Genomic DNA, 17990 nt, shown 5'->3' with positions numbered 1-17990 from the left:
GGCCACATGCAGTCCACCATTCTGTGCTAGAAGATGGAGATGGAGGCTCCAGCAAGCCCGGCCGAGTTCCGTGTTAAACAGGCCACGCTCCAGCAGAGAGCAGGGCCAGGGGTCACCGACTGTGGGTGTGAGTGTTTCAGATAAGCCAGAGGACAGGAAGAGAAAGGGAAAGAGCCATCACAGGATTCCCAGAGGCCTGGGTTGTCACAGACCTTTTGGATTATAAAGCTGTCATAAAGGATCATGAGGTGACCCCTGATTCCACCAAGAGAAATTTCAACAGAAGGGGAAAAGTGTCACTTAGGGGTACTGTGGCCACAGTGCTAACAGGGAGCTGTCTAAGGGATCACCCAGATCCACACAGAAAAAGAGGACTGGAAACTGGTTCTGCTTGGAATGGAGGACCCCACCGGGCCTGATCCCAGAGACACCCAAACTTCTTGTGACTCAAGAGGCTCTGAGAGCTGGGCTCTGGGCCAGACTCCTGGGGTTTGAATCCCAGCCCCAGCACTTACTGGCTCTGCCAACGTGGGTTAGTTATTTAACCATTTTTGGGGGGGCCCAGATTCCTTATCTGTAAATGAGAATCAGAAATATCTAACTCATGGGATATTATGAGAATTAAGTCAGTTAACATAAGAATAGAAAATACTCATGAAGTGTTGTTGCTATTGTTATTATCAGTATTGCTGTTGGTGTTACGGTCTCCTCAACAGGGAGAAGGGGAAAAAGTCCAACAATGAACATGACACACTGAATAAAAAGTATGACTAGATGAGTTGTTTTGGACTCGAAATCAATATACCGAACATAAAATCAATATGCTTCTTTTGTCTAATTCATTTTTTTTTCTTTGTTGCCTTTAAAAAGGACCAATCTTACTCACCTTATCGAGGGGAATTTTTGAAAGGGAAAAAAAACTTCACCACATTTCATTCAATGAAGAGGGAGGATGAAAACCTCCCCTAACAATCAGGCAGGATGTGAAGCTGCCTACCCCAGCTGGAACCAAAGGGAAACGGTGGGGTTGGGGAAGGGGACAGAGTAAGGAATACCACCTCCTTTTGTCAGAATTGGTTTCCCATGGCTTCATCTGAAATAATAATGATTATTATTTTTTTCATTAAAAAACAAGGGCGAGTCTAAATAACTCTCTCAAAATTTGACTCAAAGATGGTTCTTCCCAATGCCCGGTCCGGGGCTGCCAAGGCTGATGCCAGTGCAGTGCAGCCTCACTGATCCTGGCAGGATCGCTCCCAGGTAGGTTCCCAGTTACACGGTCTGGGGCCTGTGTTCCTACGAATATACATCTCTCTTTCATTCATCATTTTTAGAGCTGGAAGGGATTTTGGAGATCATCTGGTCTGATAGATACCCAACAAAGGAATCCCCTCTGTACCATTCATTCCTTTATTTTTCAAATGCCATTTACATGTTAGGCTCATTGTGCTAGGCACTGGGATAAAAAGACTAATGGGAATGAATTCCTGCTCTAAGGAACAGTCCAGCTGGGTAATGAGGTCAGCATAAAGTCAATGGCACTGTGTGATAACTACTACTGTGATAGGGCTGTAACCTAGAAAAATGGCATTCAATCCAAACCATGGAAGCCACCGAAGGCTTCCTGGAAGAGGTGACACTCCAGATGAATGTTTAAAGATGAGAAGAAGTTGGTCAGGAGTGGTCAGAGTTTAACAGGTGGGAAGGATTAAAGAGGAGACGGCACCGATAGCTGAGAGCATGGCATGCTCAGGTAAACTCCGGGTAGAAGAGAACTTAAAAAAAAAAAGAGAGAAGTGGTCAACAGGGTCAACTGCTTCAGAAAGGAGTAGCAGGATGGCAGGTGGGGTAGGGGGAGCACAGAAGTAGGAAGAACACCAGAGATGGCAGTTGCCAGATTGTAAAAGGCATATAATATCAAGAGTTGGAACTCCATCCAGACGGGAAGCCCTCTGTGGGTTCCGCAATGGAGCAGCGTGATGAGATGTGCTTCTTAGGAAAACCACCTTTGCAGTCAGTGGTGTGGATTTAAGGAGACCGTGACTGGAGTCAGGGGAAACAGGAGGCCATTGTGATAACCCAAGCAAGAGGTAAGTTGGACTCTGATCTAAGACGGTGACAATGGAGACAGAAGGAAAGGGACACATTACAGAGGCAGAATCTGCAGGACTTGGTGCTGGGCTCATGAGGGGTGAGAGCAAGAGGCAGTCAGGAATGACTTCCCAGTTTCTGGCTTGAGCACCTGGGTGGTTGGAGTCCCTCACTGGCCCAGGGAACACAAGAGGAAGAGCACACTAGGGAGGGGTGGAGGATAATAAAATAAACTTGGGGCACACGGGGTTTGAGAACCCTGTGAGATCTCTAAGTGGAGGGCTCCAGAAGGGCAATGCGGTGATGGGCAAGGAGCCCAGGGGAAGGTCAGAGATGAAACCTGACTTGGAAGCCATCGAGCAGGGTAGCGCTTGAGCCTGGGAAAGAATATAAAACCGTGCAAGGAGCGTAAAGGGGAGAGAGATCAGGGAACAAATCCTGGGGGAAAGGGAGAAGAGTCTAAAAAGGAGCATCCAGAAGACCTAAGGAAATTAAGAGAGCCTGGGATCATGGAAGAGAACTTTAAAAAAAAAAGAGAGAGAGAGAAGTGGTCAACAGGGTCAACTGCTTCAAAAAGATCAATTAATATCTGAAGAGAGTCCTTTGGATTTAGCAACAAAAACATGCAGGTGAAGACTTTGGTCAGATTAATCTCAGTGAGCCAGAGAAAACAGAAGCCACGTCGCAGGGGTCAAGGGCATCTAGGGGGTGAGGACGCAGAGGCACAAATAGAGACGCCTCTCAAGAGCCTGGGCTATGATGGGAAGGAGAGATGGAAAGTGGGGCCCACAAAGTTAGTCCTGGTTTCTTTCTATCAATTTGTTTTTAACATGGAAAAGACTTGCAGATGTTTATAATCTAAGGGGAAAAGGGTTGCCGCTATTGGAAAACCTCCAGGAAGCGCACCAAATCGCAAGACATTTCGTTCTGGTTTTAGAAAGCTCATAAAAAAGAAACTGTGGGTCAGAAGTGACACCTAAAATCAGCTAAAATTGGCATTACTATGCCTTCCACCCTCATCTCTTCTACAGGAAGCTTTCCTCTGTCAAACCTATTCCCTGCTTTCTATTAAAAAGTTATTGACCCCAAACTGAACATACCCAGTTACTTCAACTTCACTATCCTGGAAACCTCCCAATCATCACAGCACAGTTTGTCAATATCTTTTTTAAAATATATTTTCTAAAATTAGGCACAATATTCCATATGTGATCTAAACAGCCCATGTATAGAGAAGTTTCTATCCCTCTAATTTAAAGATTATATTTCAATTTATCTCATCACTCAAAAGCCTTTAATATTCCTTTTTGCTCTAAGAGTGAAAACTAAGCCCTTTCATCTAAAGGTCAAAGCTCTTGAGATAACCTATGTTCTTTTAAGCTTTTCTACAATGATTTGCTCTGTACCATGTAGTACCCTTTGCTCTCATCAACTATCTGATGTTTTATTTACAGTGTCACAAAATTTAGAGAAGATGTCAGGAAATTTGAGGACTCTTATCACCACCAGTTTCCCTTGAGCCAGAACTGAAATCATTAACAGCATTTTCCACATCCTTCACCTGATGGAGCAGACTATGATCCTTCCTCTTCAATAACAACCATGGCTCCTTTTTTGCTCTCCTTTCACCTCTACTATTTCTCCACATTGTTTACTGCCCTCAGGTTTGTAGATCTCATATGTGTAAATGTTTCTGATATACCCTCACCTCTTCTATTAGAAAGAATCCTTTAAACAAAACATACTCTTCTATTGCCATCTTCTAATCATGAGCGCAATACCCTAAAGTCTCAGAAATATTTATCTTCTTGTGTTAAAGTAGCTCACTTGTTATACATGCCTTTCTAAGAGAGGATATAATTATTGTTTGCAATCCAGATTTCTGGTATTATTCCTTAACCTAAGGTGACAATCTTAGGGAATTAACTTCACAAAGTGCTTCTTTCTAAGTCACCTGTGCGGTGCCTCCATAGCTGGTTTTGGCTTTACTGGGATAGTTTCCTCATTCCATTTCAAAATTCCTTCACAACCTTCTAGATAGATCAATAAGGTTTTCTGCCAAAAGTCCATTATTCTAGTTCTGTAGGACACAGTCCAGAAAACTTTTTAAATGTCATCTATATAGGCAGCTTTGCTTCTCAAAGCCTCCCTTCTTTTCCATAGTCATTGCCATCACATGAAACGAGATAAGAATACCACCTGTACTTTTAAATCACTTCATTTGCTACCCAGAACTTTAAAGTCATAAGGAATGCAGTCCCAAATTCTTCTGCATGTGCCATTTGCTTCACACAGGAAGCAGCAAAAGTGGGGGGGGGCAATTCAGGTTTTGCTAAGAGGTTCTTGGCAGGCTCTCTACAGTATCTTGGATATTGGCTCTGACCTCCACTCAATTTCCCAAATCAAGTGTGTACAAAGTGACCTTCAAAACCCTTGGCTCAGAGTTACCCATAATATGAAACCTATTTCTTCTTCCTGAGAGTGTCCCCGACCCGCTCAGCAGCTCAAACCAGCAACTTCTCCCTGGTGTCTGTGGAGGGATGTGCTGAGTCCCCACCCCACCCCACCCCCGTGGAAAGAGTGCTGTGCAAGGTACAAAGGACAACACTGTCCTTCATATGTCTGCTGTGTCACATTCTCCTACTTGCCCACTTCATGACATTAATTTCTCTACATTTTTCTGGCTTTCTTCTTCATTATTTTTTTTTCATCTTGCTTAAGAACCTTTCATCCTCTCTAAGAAGCTGGAGTGTGAAAAAGCATCTATTTAGGCCATTTTCCTTCTGCTTGCATTTGCAGCTGCTATAATTGATCTCGGGCATGAAAAGAAAGATGTCACTTATTTCCAAAGGTCACTATACCACCCCCTAGGCAGGTGGACTTATTGGACTGCCAAATGTCTCTCTTCCATTTTTGTCTATTTAGACCCCAAGACTCAGAATAAAAAAAAAAAGAAAACTTTTTTAAGTATTTCAGTTAAGTTTGAGAAAAAAAGCAAGGGTCAGATAGAGAACAAAGTAATCTGAGGTTACTGAATGAAGTACCTACTTGTGACTGCATGTCTGTATTTCTTAAACATCTTCCTTTAAATGGTTTGTTTTTCAAAAATGTTATACTAATGCTGCTTAATATGCTTAGCTGCATAAATGTGATTTGGTGCTTTGAGACATTAGATAATATATGTTTGAATGTAAATGCCTGATAATTTTTGACTAAGCTAGCTTATAGCAAGTCTGGCATTTCAGATAATGAGGTGATTAATCAGCCCACTGACAGAGAATGCACACCTGCTCTCTCAACCACAGGCACTTGAATAGTGTCCTACTACATAACAGCAAATATCTCAAGATAAAATAACAGTATTATACCCATTCTACCTCCTGGGCAGATGTGGACACATCTATCCCCTGACGGTGATGCTATTATAGGCAGTAACTTTACCTTATACTTATTTACACTCCCAATGATACCTAACATGCCCACATATATATAAATACAGTATCGCTTAAAATCTCATTTACCCTATGGCCCGCATCATTTGATGAGTTTATAGGCAACTTGAGTCAAGCATGTTCCAGAACCGGGAGGGGTTCCCGCTAGTGCTCAGGTCTTCTATCTGAGCACAGACCATGTCGGGAGCTTGGACTAGGAAGGCCTGTAGAGACAGACTCGGGGGCATCCCTGGGCCCCGGACCTCACCGCCGGCCGGCCGGGAGCTTCCTCAGTCAGGCTCAGGACGGCAGCCCTTCCCTCCTCTCCTTGGCTTCTATGTAGGCTATTCAAAGAGTGCCACCTGCAGGATGAGCTGGTGCCTCATCTTCAAATGATAGTGGAAGAGTTTGTTTAGAATGTGTTCAAGAGCTAATAAACATGAAAACTAAGTTGAAGTTTAATGAGAAATAATGGATCGTTACAGTAATCCTTCACAGCTATCATTTATATTTATTTTAATAGCTACCTTAAGTGTCTTTACTCCAAAGAGTAACCAATGGGGAGACTCACAGGTGCCCCCACTACCCCGAGTGGAGAGGAATCTGTTCAGGGGCTTTATGCCGCCCTCACCCTGTGGGCAGCCCTCTCTTGGCTGAAGGCCGGTTCCCTCTGCACAGGGCAAATTTCCAGGACCTGAAACACACACTCACAGGTCTCTTCCTGCTTTGATTCAAGTCAATTTTGAAACCTGATTACAGAGAGTGGGAGCTTAGAATCCCTTCTCAGATCAGCCTCAGATCAGATAATCGTGAGATCATCAAGTTGAAAGAGGTTCTTTCATTAAATCATGACCCTCTATAATACTAACAAGTGACACCCCAGCTGCCTACTTCACACCATGTGTGACACCCTTCCTGACCCAATCTCATAACCAGCAACCCCAAAACATCCAGGAACAAGTTCTATACTTTCACTTTGTGCCATTGATCTCTAAGTCAGGAATTAGCTATTCCTGATCGAATCTACTCCTCTCCTCCTTGAGGCCCTCACCTAATAGAGAACAGAAGCAAGGGAGAAGGAGCACCCTCTCCTGCCCAGATTCCCCCTTCCTCACCACCTGAGTGTGGTGATCACATTGTGGAGACCGAGGCAAGGCTGAAGCTGGTGACTACAAACAGTCCATCTGCCTTTGCCGTGGTCAGAGCTGGTTTTCCTAAGTGGACCACTAATTCCAAGGTGGTAGGCAGCTCCATGCCCATTCCCTTCCCCAGAGTGGGGGGGGGGCGACAAAACAGGATTGATTTCTAGACTGCATGGCCCACCCACCTCTAGAGGCCTATCCACAGGGCAATGCGGTGACCACACGGCCCTGTGCAGGTGTTCCCTCTGTGGTTCGGTGTTCCCCATCTGCTGTTCCTCTTTCCAGAGGAAACATTCCTCCTAAAAGCAGAGCCTTTTGGAAGGTAGAACTCTCTCTTCTTTCAAAGATACAGTCTTATCAGAAAGCAGAGTCAGGGGGAAGTAGATTATATCAAAAGATTACTCGTCATGAATGTCAAACAGGGCGGCCACAGCAGCACCCGCTCCTCCCATTCTCTCTGTCTTGCACTTTCCATGAGCAAACTGGCACTTGGAAATGAGTTCTACACCCGGATCCTAGACTTCCAAAGGAGAGACAGCATGGAGTTAGGTAAAAACATGACCCTGGAGTTGGACCGACCTGGGTTTGACTCCCAGCAGAAACACCACTGAGACAGATGACATGACCGCACAGAAGGACTTGCTGAGCCACAGTGCTCTCTTCTATAAAACGAGGCTAATACACAAGAGAAGACAATATGGCAGTTCCTCAAAAAATAAGAATAGAGCTACCATATGACCCAGCAATCCCTCTACTGGGTATCTACCCCCCAAAACACAAAAACATTTGTATGCAAAGACACATGCACCCCCATGTTCATCGCAGCATTATCATGGTGGCCAAGACATGAAAACAATTAAAGTGCCCCTCAATAGAGGATTGGGTAAAGAAGATGTGGTACATATATACAATGGAATACTACTCAGCCACGAGAAATGATGACATAGTGCCATTTGCAACAACATGGATAGATCTTGAGAACATTGTGCTAAGTGAAATAAGTAAATCAGAAAAAGCTAAGAACTGTATGATTTCACACATAGGTGGGATATAAAACTGAGACTCATAGACATAGACAAAACTGAAGTGGTCACCACAGAGAGGAGGGGAGGGGAGGGGAGTAAAGCGAGGCAAATATAAGGTGACGGAAAAAGATTTGACTCTGGGTGATGGGCACACAACATAACCAACAGTTCAAATGCTTTAGAGATGTTCACCTGAAACCTACATGTTCCTATTGACCAACGTTATTTTACTCCATTAGATTTCATTTCTAAATAAAATTACTTAAAAGGCTGATACCTTCACTTATTCAGGATTGGTGGGATAGAAAATACATAATGGAAACATAAGCTTTAAAAAATGTGTCCATTCTTTCTTTAGTATAAATTTAAGTTAGCACGTGTCTGGTACTAAATGAAAGGCACTGTCCCATGTGAAAGGCATGCCAGGCATCAATGAGAACATAGAGGAGCCACCGGGAGAAGTGGCGTTAAAGCTAGGGTGGCTATCAGGTCCGCTTGGCTGTAATAACACACAAAACGACAGCCCCTCCTGGGCCTGTAAGCAAGGCTGGCATTGCCTGTGAGGCTGCAGCAGGAAGGAGACAGGAGGGGTGGGCTGGGTCGGGCTGTGGGTGGCTCTGGGGACATCCCTCTCCCATCCTTTGCTCCCTAGCAGACTAGAGAGGCATCCAGAATGCCTGGCCACTCAGATATGCTGGGTCTGTGCTACATCTTGTTCATCAAAGGCACACCGGGCCCGTGTCTATACTATGCTGGCATAATCCAGCTCGTACTGCAGAAGGTTCTTGTGTAGCCATGAGGATTCTTCGTTGTTGTTGTTGTTGAGGCTTCTTTGTTGTTGTGGTGGTGGTGGTGGTGGTGGTGCTGGCGGTGGTAGTGGTAAAATACATATAACACAAAACTTGTTAAGTTCAGCAGCATTAAGTAGATTCATGTTGTTGTTCAACCATCACCACCATGCACCTCCAGAACTCTTTATCTTGCAAAACTGAAAGTCTGTACCCATTAAATAATAACTCCCCATTCCCTTCTCCCCCAATCCTCTCCCTCCTTTTCCCCAGACAGACTGGAGAGGCACCCAGCAGGCAACCACTACTCCACCTTCTGTCTCAATGAGTTTGACTATTCAATGAACTGGACTACTTCACATAGTGGACTCACATTTGTCCTTTTGTGACTGACTTATTCACATAGCATACTGTCTTCAAGGTTTATCCACGTAGAATCCTTTTTTAAGGTTAAATAATATTCCATTGTACATATATACCACATTTGGTTTATCCATTCATTCATCAATAGACGTGAGAGTTGCTTTACCTTTTGGCTATTATGAATAATTCTGCTATGAACATGGGTGTACAAATGCCTTTTCACATCCCATCTCTTAATTCTTTGGGGGATATACCCAGAAGTAGAATTGTTGACTCATATGCTAATTCTAGGGTTAGTTTTTTGAGGAACCACCACACTGATTTCCACAGTGGCTGCACCCACCAACAGTGCACAAGGAGTCCATGTGAGGCTTTATTCCATGGGTTGGGTCTAATCTACCTTCATTCACCAGGTTCAGGTTACTGCTGCCATGATCTTTCTGGCCTTGCAACACACTTGCAGCCTCGCAGAAGTGTGGTATGTTCCACCACTTTCCTGCCCTCTGGCAGATTCTTCTGGTTCTTGGCAGGCCCTCTTGTTCTGCACCTACAGCTCATATTTGTCTGGGGCTCGTGGCCCCTCTGAGTGGGGGATGGGGCATTACACAGTGTCCAGCATGACACCCGTGCTGAGGAGTGTCCACAGAGTGGGACCGGAGCCAGTCCCTGTTAAAGCTGTGGGGCAGAAACCCCACTTTGTCCTCATTACTCCAGCAGCACCCCCCGTCCCACACCAATCCCCTTTCTGGCTCCCCTCCCTTATTCTTAGGTCTTACTTCCCCTACAACTGATCACACCTTATGATGTAACTGGACAGCAGCACTTCACATGAAAGATGAAGATTCTGAAGATCTATTTGGAATACTCCCAAAAGAGAAGTATAAGGGAGTTGGAATAAAATTTTGGGGGTGGAGGCTCAGAACAGAAACCCTCTTATATTATTCCACCATTAATACCAATGGTTAAGGCCTCTCTCACAGCCTCTGTCCAAATTAGAAACCATGCCCTTTCGGAACTGGTATGCAGCTCAGCTAAAAGGCTGAATATTGTGCAAATTATAGGCTAACTTTGTGCCAGTGATGCAAAGGCACTTTCTCTGGGCACATTCAGCCTTGCTGGGGCATGGCTTGGTGAACAAGTGCCCTCTCTTCCTCCGGGTCCTGGAAAGTACACCGCTTTGTAAGCAGAGCAGCCACTGATGTTCAGCATCCACTCGACCACAGTGACAACCATAGAGGTGGCTTTGGGCTGTTGATGCTTCTAATGTCATTCCCTCCTGCTATTCACCACCTTGTAGATGAGGCATTTACATATCAGGCTGGCAGAATGATTTTCTTTGAAGACCATCAACTGTGGGTCTGTTTACTATTCACCTAGGGACCTAAGAGCAGACCAAGGTCTCCTTACATCAGGCAGAAAGGCAGCCCAGAAGACATGGTAACCCAACGTGCCTCACCTGACACCAAAGCCACAGCCCTGGTCTCTCTCACCTGGCTCCACACACATGCACACGTGCACACGTGCACACACAACCACACACAGCATCTCACCTGAGCCACCTCTTCGAAGTCATCGTGCCTCTTCTGCAGGGCTCGAGCTCGATGCAAGGACTTCCCAACCCCCGTGTGTTTGCTGAGAAAGGCTTCACCATGGTTTTCAATCCAGTCCAACACCTGGACAGAGGAGGAAGACAGAACAATGACTTTTGGGGAGAAAAAATGACATGTGGCAACATATGTGACCATGAGGGTCCTTGAGTCCTCATCCCCATCAGAAAGCAGCAAACAGTCCAGGTGGAAATATTCAGTCACTGTGGGTGCACGGGATTCCATCACTGCCATTGTGATACAACATTCCCACCATTAATGAAATTCAGCTTATCCTTTTAATCTCCAGAATATCCCCTTATTACTTTTTCAGTTTTCTCAACCTTAATTAGTCCATTCTTTAAAACAAGCTACACAGACCATCAGGCAGAGTTTAACCCCTCACTACCTTTATTCCAGCTACACAGAGTCAGACACATTGGGAGAAAATCAGGTCAGGGCAGTTCCTTGGTCCTCACTCTACCATAAAACTGAGCAGAACAGTGGCCACCATTACGGGTATACTGCCTCACTGAGCTCCTGGGATTCTCCTCTTAATCTTGGAAATGAAGCCCAGAGTAGTTAGTCCTCAACTGGAGCTATGCTCAACACAGCTGATCGCCAGGACAACTGCCCTCTCTGGCTTCTGTCCACCTCTCTCCTCCAATCAACACCAGCCAATCAACCAACAGTAAGTTCTTTGCATCCGTAAGGCTGTTAGTATCTATGGTTCTCTTGGGAAGCAGTGGTGACTCCATTCTCTTCTAGGCTCAAGACCTAGTGATTTTTGGCTTCAAGACATTCCCCTCGGTGTTGAGAGAGCTAGAGCAGAGGTGGCCAGAGTAGCAGAGACCTGAGTGAGGGGATGCTGAGAAAGTGAGAAAATATGTTCTCTTGAGAGGCACTTGACAAGGGAAGTAGCAACCCCTTCATAACAGCCTTGAAATGCAGGGAGGACCAAAGCCTTTAACATCCCTCTTGCATTTGCTCAGGTAGCCCAACAAAAATAAGGGAGAAAAGAAGCAGGTCATTTTCTGTCTTTGAGAAGTTGACGCACACTAAATCAAGTGGCCACAATTACACCAGAATAGTGCAGACACACCTGTTAGAAATCCTGCCAAGACTCAACTGAGCCCCACTCTATTCCTACTATGCTAAACTTGAACTGGACATTTGATTAACGATGTACTGGCCTTCTCAGATTTTAGAATTTTGAGAAAATGATTTAGATGAGTTAGGCCTGTTTAAAAAGATGCTTTTAATCATTCCTCTGTTTCTTCTTCAGACTGCTCAGTGGCAAGCAAAGAGATAAAATCACACCATGGTCCTCAGGCATGGGAATGTTAGCTCTACAGAATCCAGCCTTTGACTTGCTTCACTTCCTCTGACATTTGAGATAAATTAATGCCTCTAATTGTGCAAAGTATGGAAGCCCTCAAAGTCTTCAGTGACTATCATAAAACCCACAACAAGATGTTATTAGTTCAGAGAAAGGGACATGAAATTACTAATGAGGTTTAACAAACATCCACTTAACAAAGCCAGAAGGTCAGGTAGTTGTTCATTAAAATGAAGAAAAACGCCTTTTAAAAAATGACTGCAGTCCTGGCTAGTTGGTTAGGTGGTAGAGCATCAGCATAGTGTGTGAAAATCCCAGGTTCAATTCCCGGTCAGGGCACACAGGAGAAGCGCCCAACTGTTTCACCAACCTTCCCCCTCCTCTTCCTCTCTGTCTCTCTCTTCCCCTCCTCCAGCCAAGGCTCCACTGGAGCAAAGTTGGCCCAGGTGCTGAGGATGGCTCCATGGCCTCTGCTTCAGGAGCTAGAATGGCTCTGGCTGCAAAGGAACAATGCCCCAGATGGGCAGAGCATTGCCCTCTGGTGGGCATGCTGGGTGGATCCTGGTTGGGCGCATGCAGGAGTCTGTCTGACTGTCTCCCCGCTTCTAACTTTGGAAAAATACAAGAAAAAAAAAATGACTGTATCTAAACATTAGGTGTAGAGACTTTAAACACTTTATATAACCAATTCTTCTGGCTATATATGTATGTATATAGACTGCCCAGTGGCAAGCAAAGAGATAAAATCACACCATGGTCCTCAGGCATGGGAATGTTAGCTCTACAGAATCCAGCCTTTGACTTGCTTCACTTCCTCTGACATTTGAGATAAATTAATGCCTCTAATTGTGCAAAGTATGGAAGCCCTCAAATATGTATATACACATACATATATACATATATTAAATGTATAATTATATATATATATATTTAACTTTTTGAGGCATGGTTGTAAAAAAAAATTCAGTAGTAAATGAACTGTATTTTTACCTTTTGCAAACACTGAAAGAAAGCATTGAAAACACCTCTAAATGTTCCTTTCTTAGAAGAGTGGAGAGCCTGAGATTCCTTAGACTTGTATATAGTAAAATTTCAACAACAATAAAAATCAGGAGGGTCCTGACTGGTTGGCTCAGAGGTAGAGCATCTGCCCAGCGTGTTGGTGTCCTGAGTTCAATTCCTAGTCAGGGAACACAGGAAAAGTGACCATCTGTTTCTCCACCCTTCCCCCCTCCCTACTCTCTCTCTCTCTTTCTCTCTTTCCCTCCCACAGCTATCGCTTGGTTGGAGCAAGCTGACCCTGGGATCTGGGGGATGGCTCCATGGCCTCACCTTAGTTGCTAAAATAGCTCATTTGCTGAGCAACAGAGCAAAGCCCCAGATGGGCAGAACATTGCCCGGTAGGTAGTGGGCTTGCCCGATGGATCCCAGTCAGAGGTGCATGTGGGAGTCTGTCTCTCTCCCTCTCTGCTTCTCACTTAAGAAAAAAAAATCAGGAGAGTACCTTTTTTCTCACCTTGCCACAATTTGATCCCACAGTTCTCTATTATAAAGGGGATGATGAGCATTGGCATGCAAAGTCAAAGATAAAAAGCTCTGGTCACAAAGTTTCCCATATATTGTGTACGATGGGTAGTGCAGTTTTATCATTTGTATGCATATTTAAACTTATACTAATCCCCTTTTGATAATGAATTGAAGCTTGGGGATAATTTTTACATACAAAAGAGCTGTCTTGCTGCCTTTCATGAATGCTTTGGAATTTATGATAGATTTTCAGGTTATAATTTTTCTCTTAATTGAGTTTGGAGCAGTTAAGTGTGACCTGCTTGTGTAGCACTGCTTTCATGACTTTTATTTTATTTCATTTTTTTATCTCTAGCTTTAATAAAATTGGTTATTCTAAAGAAAACTGGTTAAAGAAGAATGTTTTTACCCACTAATTCACAAATGGTTAGCTTGTACACTTTCTGGGGGTGATTTCACAGCTTGAACATTTTTATTTTTTAAAGTAGTTGTTTCCTGTTGAAGTTCTTTTGTGTTCTTTAAAATGTCAATTCATTTTGGTTTGAGACAGTTTACTTGAGTAGCTCTACCTTAACCACTTAAAAATCTATATACTTGGAGAAGACAAGATGGTGCTGGAGTAGGCAGACATACCAACATCCACCTCCCAGAACCAAAGTGGATTACAAAATAATTTTAAGAACTATCATCTGGAAAAACCAACTTTGGACTAAACTAAGAGGACTCTTCAACCAAGGAACACTGAAGAAGCCACATCGAGACTGGTAGGAAAAGCAGAAATGCGGAGAGGGCTGCCCAGCACCCCAGAGCAAACGGCAGCCAGGAGATATTTGTGTGGCGAGAAGTGAGTTCAGCAGAGAGGGGAAGGTCCTGAGTCCCAGGAACAAAGCCCCAGCCTGCAGCCCCAGAGCCTAGAAGAGGCGTATGGACAGTATTTAGTTGGAAAAAAGTCAGGATACTGTTTGTGAGAAAGAGTCTGATTTCTCAGACCCAGGATTCTTCTTAAAGGGACTGTGCAAAAAACCTCTTTCACAACCACTCACTCGGGGCTCTGGGGAATGGGGAGAGAGGAGAGTACTGAAGCAGCAGGAAAAGAGTGTAATCTAGAAGGCACAGGGAGAAATTTTGGGAGACAGCCACCCTAACCCCTGGGACGAGTCACTCCCCAAATCTGAAGTGAACATTTCCCCTGGAAACAGCAATACCAGCAAAGGGAAGCAGGACACCAGCCAAACAAGCTCTTCCATGGCACTCAGAGCAGAGTTGCTTAGAAGGAGGAAGCTTTCAGGTCTACAGTAGTGAGTGTTAGGGTCTGAGCTGCAGCGTCTGCACCCCACACGGCTGAGGGCTTGCTGGAGGGCGGGTGGCGGTGGGATGTGGAGGCACGGTTCTGTCGGCAGGGGCAGAAGCCAGCTGGCCACCATTGGGCTCACGTGTGAGCTCAGTCTTGCCCGGCAGAGGAGGAGTAGGCGTGCAAAAGTGGTCAAGCCCAGCTGCCGGCAGCCTGTAATCCAGCCTTCAGGAGAAGGGCGGGAACCCTGGAAGGGGTGGAGACCAGCCCTTGAGCAAGGGCACAGGAGCACAGCCTTGCCCTGCCCATGGAACCGAGGCTTGTGGCCTGACTTGGGAGCCAGCTCCTCCCGCAGGGGTGGAACCAAAAGCCCAGAACAGGCAGAGTTCTGCTACTGAGCTGAGCGTGGGCACACAGTCCTGCCTGGCCAGTAGAGCCAAGGCTAGCAGCCATTCCACAAGTGGGCTCCTTCTACAAGGGCGGGGCGAAAGCCCGAAAACAGGCAGATACCCTCAGCTGAGCAAAGGTGCTCGCCACTGCCCTCAGGGCCGAGCATAACGCCACCCATGGGGGCGGGGCAAAGGCCAAGGCCACCAAGGCTTGTGCACCTGAGCACATGATCACGGCCACTCCCGTGAAGGAGAGGTGGAAACCACAGCAACAGCCCCAGTGGGCAGGCACTGGCAATGCCTGAACCCAAAAGCCCTAGGCAGCAATAGAAGGGGGGAGGGTGGCGGGCCTGCAGACAGACCATACCTAGGGAACAGAGACCATACCCAGTGGACTCCAGTGGCCAAAACCTTCCTTTACACAGAAAAATGCGAAGGCAAAGAAATGCAACACAAATGAACCAAGAGAAATCCCTAGAAAAGAACCTAAATGAATCAGATATTACCAGATGCAGAGTTTAAAATAACGATTGTTAGGATGCTCAAAGATATTAGAACAACAATAGATGGTCATTACGAACACCTAAATAAAGAGATAGCAAATATAAAAAAGGACATTGAAATAATAAAAAAGAATCAATCAGAAATGGCAAATACAGTATCTGAAATAACACAATGGAAGGAATTAAAAGCAGGATGGATGAAGTGGAGAATTAAATCAGCGAGTTAGAGGATATGATAAATAAAGACACGGAAGCAGAGCAGAAAAAAGAAAAGAGACTCAAAAAGTCTGAGGAAACTCTAAGAGAGCTCTGTGACAACATAAGAGAAATAACATCCGCATCATAGGGGTTCCTGAAGAAGAAGAGAAAGAACAAGGAATAGAGACTTTGTTCAAGCATATAATAGTGAAAAACTTCCCTCAATTAAGACAGGAAAACATCTTACATATTCAGGAAGCACAGAGAACTCCACTAAGGAGAAACCCAAAGAAATCAACACCAAGACACATCATAATTAAAATACCAAAGCTAAGTGATAAAGAGAAAATATTAAAAGCTGCTAGACAAAAAAAGACTATCACCTACAAAGGAGCCCCCATAAGGATGACTTCTGACTTCTCAACAGAAACACTTGAGGCCAGAAGGGAATGGCAAGAAATATTCAAAGTAATGCAGAACAAGAGCCTACAACCAAGACTACTTTATCCAGCAAGGCTATCATTTAAAATTGAAGGAGAAATAAAAAGCTTTACAGACAAAAAAAAAACAAAAAAAACAAAAAACTCAAGGAATTCACTACAACCAAACCAAGGCTGCAAGAAATGCTAAGGGACCTGTTGTAAACAGATCAAAGGAGAAAAAGAATATAGCAAAAGAGGAATACAGTTTTAAAGAATAAAATGGCAATAAACAATTACATATCAATAATAACCTTAAATGTAAATAGATTAAATGATCCGATCAAAAGACATAGGGTAGCTGCATGGATATGAAAACAGGACCTATACATATGCTGTCTACAAGAGACACACCTTAAATCAAAAGATACACATAGACTGAAGATAAAAGGATGGAAAAAAATATTTCACACAAATGGAAATGAAAAAAAAGCTGGGGTAGCAATACTTATATCAGACAAAATGGACTTTAAAACAAAGACTATAGTTAGAGATAAAGAAGGTCACTACATAATGATAAAGGAAGCAATCCAAAAGGAAGATATAACCGTTATAAATATCTATGCACCTAATATAGGAGCATCTAAATATATAAAGCAGACTTTGATGGATTTAAAGGGCAAGATCAACAGCAATACTATAATAGTAGGGGATTCCAATACCCCATAAACATCATTAGATAGATCCTCAAGAAAAAAAATTAACAAAGAAACAGCCGACCTAAAGGACATATCAACTCGATTTAATAGATATCTTCAGAACCTTTCATCCTAAAACAGCAGAATATACATTCTTTTCAAGCGCTCTTGGTACATTCTCTAGAATAGACCACATGTTACGGCACAAAAACGGTCTCAACAAATTTAAGAGGATTGAAATCATATCAAGCACTTTCTCTGATCACAATGGCATTAAATTAGAAATCAACCACAATAGAAAAACTGAAAAATACTCAAACACTTGGAAACTAAATAGCATGTTATTAAATAATGAATGGGTAAACAATGAGATCAAAGAAGAAATTAAAAAATTCCTAGAAACAAACGATAATGAGCATACATCAACTCAAAATTTATGGGACACAGCAAAAGCAGTCCTGAGAGGGAAGTTTATAGCATTACAGGCATACCTCAAGAAGCTAGAAAAAGCTCAAATAAACAATTTATCCCTACATCTAAAAGAACTAGAAAAAGAACAGCAAGTAAAGCCCAGATCTAGTAGAAGGAAGGAAATAATAAAGATCAGAGCAGAAATAAATGACATAGAAGCTAAAGAAATAATACAGAGGATCAATGAAACCAGGAGCTGGTTCTTGGAAAAGGTAAACAAGATCAATGAACCTTTAACCAGACTCACCAAGAAAAAAAGAGAGAGGACTCAAATAAATAAAATTAGAAACGAGAGTGGAGAAATAAGAACTGACAAAACAGAAATATTGTAAAAAAATACTATGAAGAACTGTACGCCAAAAAACTAGACAACCTAGATGAAATGGGCAAATTCCTTGAAACATATAATCTTCCAAAAATTAATCTGGAAGAATCAGAAAACCTAAACAGACCAATTACAACAAATAAGATTGAAACAGTTATCAAAAAATTCCCAAAAAAGAAAAGTCCTGGGCCTGATGGCTTCACAAATGAATTCTACCAAATATTCAAAGAAGAACTAACTCCCATCCTTCTCAAGCTATTTCAAAAAATTCAAGAGGAAGGAAGATTTCCAAACTCCTTTTATGAGGCGAGCATAATTCTGATTTCAAAATCAGGCAAAGACAACACAAAGAAAGAAAATTATAGGCCAATATCCATGATAAATTTAGATGCTAAAATCCTCAA

At 43.5% G+C, this 17990-nt stretch overlaps 1 protein-coding gene across 24 annotated transcripts in view; it reads right to left on the bottom strand.

The window, feature by feature from the left end:
• KALRN (kalirin RhoGEF kinase) overlaps positions 1 to 17990 on the bottom strand; it is a 735103-nt gene that overhangs the window by 377259 nt on the left and 339854 nt on the right. For all 24 annotated transcript variants that reach the window (XM_066240737.1, XM_066240739.1, XM_066240742.1 and 21 more), the window contains one exon: positions 10391 to 10513. In XM_066240737.1, coding sequence (XP_066096834.1) covers positions 10391 to 10513 — 123 coding nt within the window. The remainder of the gene's footprint in view (positions 1 to 10390; positions 10514 to 17990) is intronic.

The sequence above is a fragment of the Saccopteryx bilineata genome, chromosome 8 (genome assembly GCF_036850765.1).
Source record: "Saccopteryx bilineata isolate mSacBil1 chromosome 8, mSacBil1_pri_phased_curated, whole genome shotgun sequence".
Taxonomy (NCBI): Eukaryota; Metazoa; Chordata; class Mammalia; order Chiroptera; family Emballonuridae; genus Saccopteryx; species Saccopteryx bilineata.
The sequence above is the reverse complement of the archived record's forward strand: the minus strand, read 5'-3'. Positions and strand labels throughout refer to the sequence as shown.